This window comes from Xyrauchen texanus, chromosome 10 (assembly GCF_025860055.1).
Source record: "Xyrauchen texanus isolate HMW12.3.18 chromosome 10, RBS_HiC_50CHRs, whole genome shotgun sequence".
NCBI lineage: Eukaryota > Metazoa > Chordata > Actinopteri > Cypriniformes > Catostomidae > Xyrauchen > Xyrauchen texanus.
Window position 1 is genome coordinate 45,228,332 of NC_068285.1, and position 7,582 is coordinate 45,235,913.

At 41.4% G+C, this 7,582-nt stretch overlaps 1 protein-coding gene across 1 annotated transcript in view; it reads left to right on the forward strand.

Annotated features, from left to right (window-relative positions):
• LOC127651065 (retinoic acid receptor beta-like) overlaps window positions 1–6,468 on the forward strand; it is a 126,768-nt gene extending 120,300 nt beyond the window's left edge. Inside the window, exons 6-8 of the mRNA XM_052136771.1 lie at window positions 2,882–3,086; window positions 3,664–3,822; window positions 5,811–6,468. Coding sequence (XP_051992731.1) covers window positions 2,882–3,086; window positions 3,664–3,822; window positions 5,811–6,031 — 585 coding nt within the window. The 3' untranslated portion in view covers window positions 6,032–6,468. The remainder of the gene's footprint in view (window positions 1–2,881; window positions 3,087–3,663; window positions 3,823–5,810) is intronic.
• The last annotated feature ends 1,114 nt before the right edge of the window (window positions 6,469–7,582 follow it).

Here is a 7,582-nt window from a genome sequence, read left to right on the forward strand (position 1 = left end):
ACTGACCGAAATGTGTTTCGTGGACACGGACGGTCCTGATCAGCCACCGCAACGGGTTGGGGAGCACTAGCCACACCCCCAAGCTCCGAGCGAGGGAGACCGAAGGAACAGTCGCTTGTGATGTACCGGCGGGTGGAGCCTCGTGACGTGGCAGAGCCTGAGGTGCCACTCGTGGTCTTGCCTAGTCCATGGGGGAGGAGGAGCATCGTCCTCGCAACCTTTCGAGACCGCAACATCAGGTGCGGGATTGTGACACAGACTCCAAGGCACGTACCTGCCGAAAGGAAACGTTGCCCGGCTGTTATGAAAACGACGGCCATGGACACCGACTGTATGGCCCAGGAAGTAATGATTCTCTACCCGGCCATCCACCAGGGGAAGGAGTGGTCTGATTACCAACTTCCATGTCGCAGGTTCCCGACATCCTGGACTGCCCGTCTCAGGGGCGCTTCGAAGCCTTCCTTGGGTTCTTGGCAGTCAGACGTGAGACGGGTGTCATCTGTTTCCTGCGGGTGGCTCCACGCTGGGTCCGGCCAGCTGGGGAGGGCTGCAGCGGAGCTGGTGTTGTCTCCGCAGGGGGACGCCTGTGGCGACGAGCAGACGGGGTGTGAGACCTTGAGCCACAACAGGGCAAGATATGTTGAATGGCCTCCGTCTGCTTGCTCACCGTCGAAAACTGCCGGGCAAAGTCTACGATTGTGTCGCCGAATAGGCCAACCTGGAAGATTGAAGGAATCAAACCTTGTCAGCCTCCCTTGACTCACCAGGGTGGAAATTGCCCGCCCGAGAGACCGCGTTGCCCGGAGTGTGACATCAGTCGCCGAGCGCAGCTCCTGCATCAATCCCGGGTCAGGACTACCCTTGTGCAGTTCTTTGAGTGCCTTGGCTTGGTGCACCTGCAGGAGAGCCATGGCATGCAGGGCGGAAGCAGCCTGTCCAGCAGCACCATAGGCCTTTGCCACCAGCGACAACTTAAGCCACAAGTGCACTGCGACCGCCTGATCCACCTGGGGAATTGCCAAGTACCCCCTGGCCGCCCCACCGTCAAGAGTAGTGAGAGCTGAGGAGACCGCGAACCGATCACATGAGCTCCTCATGCACCTCCGAGAAGAAAGGAACGTGGGCGGAGCGTAGCTGTGAGCGGTGCTCTGGCCCCAGTAACCAATCATCGGGCCGCGAGGGTTCGGGGGAGAGCGGAGAATTCCACTCCAGCCCAATGCCAGCTCCGCGTCGGCCTGCGACTGGGCTATAGCACCCGAGGGGGGGAGCCCAGCCGAGTCCTCCGCTCAACCACTCGGCTCTGAATAATGCAACACATTTCAAATATATATATATATATATATATATATATATATATATATATATATATATATATAATTTTACATATATCTATATATACATTTATTACGTATTATTTATATTGAATTATCTTTATTTGGGTGCCTTGCTCAAGTTGCTCAACAAACGATTAGCGATTAGTTTGATTAATGAGCATGTCATGTAATTCATCTAACTAAATATTTTAATTAATTGACAGCCCTAAAAAACTTTTAGGTTTAAGTGGTTTAAGAGGAAATTTTTTTAGGTTACAAACTGGTAATTACAAGGGTATTATGCTATAAATGTGGGTAATGAGGACATTTCTAGTGTCCCCATAAATTAAATTGCTTAAAAAACATACTAAACTATGTTTTTTCAAAATGCAGAAAGTTTTTTTGAGAGGGTTAGGGGATACAATCTATAGTTCATACAGTATAAAAATCATTATGTCTATGTAGATTTCTCATAAGGATAGCTGCACCAACATGTGTGTGTGTTGTGTGTGTGTGTGTGTGTGTGTGTGTGTGTGTGTGTGTGTGTGTGTGTGTGTGTGTGTGTGTGTGTGTGAGAGAGAGAGAGCGGCTTGCTGTTGGCAGCAGTCATGTTTTATTCTGTTTCATCTTCACGACTGTACCGCCAATCACTGTCAAACACAACCCACAGATGAACCCTATAGAACCGTACACAAACTCACACTTCTGTTTCTTATACATATACCTGTACACGTACACTACCAGTCAAACATTTTAACATTCTTGACTGAATTTAAAATGTATTTAATTTAGAAAATAAAATGATAATTATATTAATAATAATAGTAGTAAATTATTATTATAATTTTTGATGTTGTTGCTGTCATGCCACCATTTGGGGCCATTCACACAGTTCACATGTGTCCGTCCATGTTGGTTATCTATGTTAACATGTGTGAGAGGAATGTGTTTGACCATTGCACCGCATTTAGTTTTTTGTGGAGGAGCGCCATTTTTTAAAAACTGTGACAAGTTACAAAGAACAGCAAATGCTAAAAGTGCATCACGAGACACCCACGTTTTTCCCTAGACGCACTGCATCCAGCTTTTTTAGCAGAACATGTACGGTGTTATCGTTCTTCAATCCAACATCTTTATATGACGACACATCTGGTAGTGTGAAATAATTTGTAAAACAACAATATGATATTTTAAAGGGGATTTTTTTATGTAATTGACTATTTTTATTTTTCATAATATGCATTGGCCTGCAAACGGCCCCAACGTGAAAAGTCCCGCCACTCCCGATAGCCAATTCGACCCTGTTTGATGACTTGACTATTATTCTAAAATGTGTTAATAGTAATAATAAAAAATAATGAGCTGGTGTACAAACTTGTCACATGCAGCTATTTGCATCTCAGAATGCTGATCTGCGGTCAGTTTTGTCCTAATCATTTGGTCTTTGTGTTAGACAGAAAGGTGAAACTGATTTGAAGTAGTTGCTCTGAATTAATTGATCCTTTGGTCCAGAAATGTGATGCTTACTTTGTGTGTGTGTGTGTGTGTGTGTGTGTGTGTGTGTGTAGATCCTGCGTATCTGTACACGTTACACCCCTGACCAGGACACGATGACGTTCTCCGACGGTCTTACGCTAAACCGCACACAGATGCACAATGCCGGCTTCGGTCCGCTCACGGATCTGGTGTTCACCTTCGCCAACCAGCTCCTACCCATCGAGATGGACGATACGGAGACGGGACTGCTGTCCGCCATTTGTCTCATCTCTGGAGGTGGACAACACTTTCACACTCAACAAACACACTTCTGACTGTAAAAGAATAGTGACCTTAAAGCCATTTTTCATTGAGATTTTATTAGTTGATATGACAGCGTGGAAACATCTTTCTTCACTCATTATTTTATTTTGACTGGCAAAATTGAAGGCATTTGCAAACATTACATTTTTAAGAAAATACACAAAATGCAAAATAACTATATTATTTTATAACTTTATGTCTGAGATGATAACTGGACTGTGGTACAATGGTAAGTAAAGACATGGGACAGCAATGTAGCACACTACTGAAAAGTGTATCACTTTCTAACTGAGTGATGTTTCATGGGTAGTATACAGTATATGTTTGCAGTAAGCAGTATGCTGGTATTCCATTGTGGACACAGCCTGTGACTTCACGGATGATTTGTATACAAACACTGCCCCCGTGTGGTCGCGAGAGTCACTGCATCATTATTACATAGGGTTCATATTCCGTTCAGCCGCACTCTGAGGGCAGAATTCTTTGGATATCTTATAAATTGATTATGTCTCTGATCATATGCTGCCTCTCTTTTTCTCTCTCTCTGTAGATCGTCAAGATCTAGAAGAGCCCTCAAAAGTGGACCAGCTGCAGGAGCCCCTGTTAGAGGCACTGAAGATCTACGTGAGAAAGCGGCGACCCAGCAAACCACACATGTTCCCCAAAACCCTCATGAAAATCACAGACCTGCGCAGTATCAGTGCTAAAGGTCAGAATGAACAATGACTCTAGGAGCTTATTTCATCATTCTGATTGGGTCATTCACACTGTACCCCCTGCAAATATTATTATTATTGGTCAACCAATATGGGTTTGTCAATGGCTGATTCATAAACTATGACCCCTAAACCTTAATATGTGGTATCAACAGTAATTTATCATTACTATATGCTGACTGGCCTAATGTCAGTTTATTTATGTTGATATTATGCATCGGAGCCTTTCGGTAGGGCCACTATAAAATCATGATATTAGCATGAGCTGCTAGCTGCAATTTATTCTCTTATTTGTAAGCTGCAGTTTTATTTCGTTTTTTACTCACAAATTAGGATGTTTAATTCTGATTGGTGCACATCTTTAGCACACTGACAAGATCATGCCAATCAGAATGCAGTGCACATAGTAGGTAACAGTGAGAGACCAGAACAGAAATTGAAACCTCCAAGCATAGGGGCCTGTGTTGACCTTAATCCAGCCCTGCCCTAAAGTATTGCATCATTTCAACCCCGTCACAGTAAGCTTGGAATTTTACACTCATTATTTGCATAGGTAATGATTCTGGTTTATCATAACCATTTATCATCATTATAATTGTGTGCTTTGTGCCGGTTCTGTTAAATTTAGATGTTTCAGGTTGAACGTTACTGGATTGATGGTTCGTGCAAACATGTCTTAGCTGATATCATCAAATATCTGTGCAAAATAACATGTTATTTCTTTAAATATGTGTTTACAGACTTGTAAAGTACCAATAGTTATAGTATGTATCATTACCTAACCTGAGCCGAACCTTTGCTTTATTTTAACCCTGTCACCGTAAGTTTGGAATTCATATACTTATTATTTTAAATAGGTAACAACATTTTTATATTATCATTTATTAATAACCCATGACAATTCACACCCTGTTAAATTCAAAACGTTTTGGGCTTGTTACGGGGTTGATGATCAGTGTAAAAATTTTAAATAACATTCTTAAATAGCAAAGATTAATGCACTACACTTCATTCTTGATATTGATATAATTCTTGTGCTTTGTCGAGAACAAAATGCTTTATGATAACTATGGGGGGTCTGGGTAACTCAGCAAGTAAAGACGCTGACTACCACACCTGGAGTTGTGAGTTTGAATCCAGGGCGTGCTGAGTGACTCCAGTCAGGTCTCCTAAGAAACCGAATTGGCCGGTTGTTAGGGAGGATAGTCACATGGGATAACCCTCTCATGGTCGCTATAATGTGGTTCTCACTCTCGGTGGGGCGTGTGGTGAGTTGTGCGTGGATGCCGCGGAGAATAGCGTGAAGCCTCCACACGCGCTAGGTCTCTGTGGTAACATGCTCAACAAGTCATGTTATAAGATACGCGGATTGATGGTTTCAGACGGATCAGAGGCAACTCTGATCCGTCCTCCACCACCTGGATTGAGGCCAGTCACTACACCACCACGAGGACTTAGAGTGCATTTGGGAATTGGACGTTACATATTGGGGAGAAAAAAATATATAAAAATATTTTTTTCATAACAGAAATACAAATAAAGACTCAAATAGAGGCATATCTCTATTTACATTATTATAAAAAACCTTGTTTTGTTTATTTATTTGTATTTATTTATATTTTATGTCACTCCCCCAAATATGATGTCAGTACCGTTACTTTCAAAAGGGGGAAATATCACAGCATAACACAGTTATGAGACAAAGACAAATACAGACTTTTCTGAGAAAATCTACCAAGCTTTTTTTTTTATTGCATGTCATAAAGTATATTCAAATGACATATAAATAGTGTAATTTTTTAAATATTAAATATTTACATATTTAATAACTTAAATGTATGAGGTAAAGAGGGTGGAATCAAAGAATCGATCAAATAATGTGCTCAGTATAATTGAATCAGTAGTAAGTCATGGGGACGCAAATGACACAACAGCTGAATGAATGACTCTCAGTCACACAGAGTGACTCTTTTTCCTGCAGGTGCCGAGCGTGTGATCACTCTGAAGATGGAGATCCCTGGATCCATGCCTCCTCTGATCCAGGAGATGCTGGAGAACTCTGAGGGTCAGGACGGGCAAAACTCCTCAGAGCGGAACGGCTCGGGTAAGACCGGCAGCGGCTCCACAGAGCTCAAACCCTCGGCCCCCTCCCTGGAGCCCACAGATGGATCTGGGGCCGGTTCCTCCAGTGAGGAACCCTAGAATCGGGCGGAACCTCAGACTATCAGATGTTCCTTTGCACAGTGCAGGTGAACTGGAGGTGGACCTCTCCAGCGTGTTTGATTTCTGCTTGATTTTTTCCGCCCCGTTTCCTGCTTTAAGAACAGATATTGGCCTAAAGGACCAGCTGGTGTATAATCAAAAAACATGATTGAAGAATCAAGTTCTACTGCGTCAACACCTGTGACACATGTGAAGCTCCTCAGGTCTCCTGTATGGATTTCTTCATTTGCATGATAAGCTCTTACTTTATTAGAGTGAATCTCACCAAAACATGTCTAAGGTACATTTAATGCCAAAATTGAAAGAAAAAAACGAATTATGTTGCATATATAATTTTGCATAAAGAACATTAAACACCTGTTTTAGTTCTACTAAGATTTCTTTTGCTATTGGCATTGTGACATTATTTTCACTAAAGAGAGCTCAAAATATTATTGATTTTTTTTTGGGGGGTGAAATATGACCTATACAGGTTTTCGTGAGATTCACTCATTAACTGATTTTCTCTCTCTTATTAAAGCTAATGCATACATTGTACATATCATGATATGGTCATATCTCTGTTTCAATTGATACATTTGGTGGTGCTTTTTACATCGTCTTTAATATGATCATTTGATGCGATACATCCAGTTTAAAAATGAGCTTATGTCTTTTAAAATATGCTTATATAGTAAGTTCTTGCCTATAGACAGTAAGGAAGTCTAATATTATACTCTTGTTTTTATATTTAATCTGTTTCATTCCGCAATTTTTAAAGAAATATGTTCATTTGATAAGCAAAATAAGTCTACATGGACACACTCAGACCGCTAGAACTGCTGTCAATAATCATGACTTCAGGTCTTCATATGGAAGAGTTTTAGGATAAGGTTATAACCAGTCACTTACTAGTTTTACTATTAAAACAAATGTTACAAATATATAATGAACTTTCTATTAAAGCAACAAATCCAAACGCCAAATGACCATTACAGGAAGAATTCAATTATTTTACAGTTTAACAGATTCAAGGCGCCCCACAAATAATAATAATATAAAATTCATTATTCACCCTCATGTTGTTCTAAACCTGCATGACTTCATTTCTTGTGTTTAACACAAAAGGAGATGATTTTTCTATACAATGAAAGTGAATGGGGACTGGGGCTGTCAAGTTACAGGAAGGACTCAAAAACACAATAAAAGCTCTATAAAAGTAGCCCATATGATCACTCTGCTAAACATCTCCTTTTGTGCTCTACGGTAGAAGGAAAGTTGTATGGATGTGGAAGGACAGGAGGGTGAGGAAATTATGACAAAATTCTCATTTTTGAGTGAACTAACCATTTAATAGAGAAAAATGAAGCAGTGAAAGTGTTTGTCCAGTTTTGGTGAAAACGGCGTCATATTCGGCTGTTATAAGATCATTCCAGCGCGGTAGATGTAGTAAGTCTTAGTTTAGCTAGTGTCTAAGAACGGTCGAGTCCGGTTCACTCTAAACGCACATCGATTCAGGGTCATGTGACCAGAATCATCAAACTTCTTTAC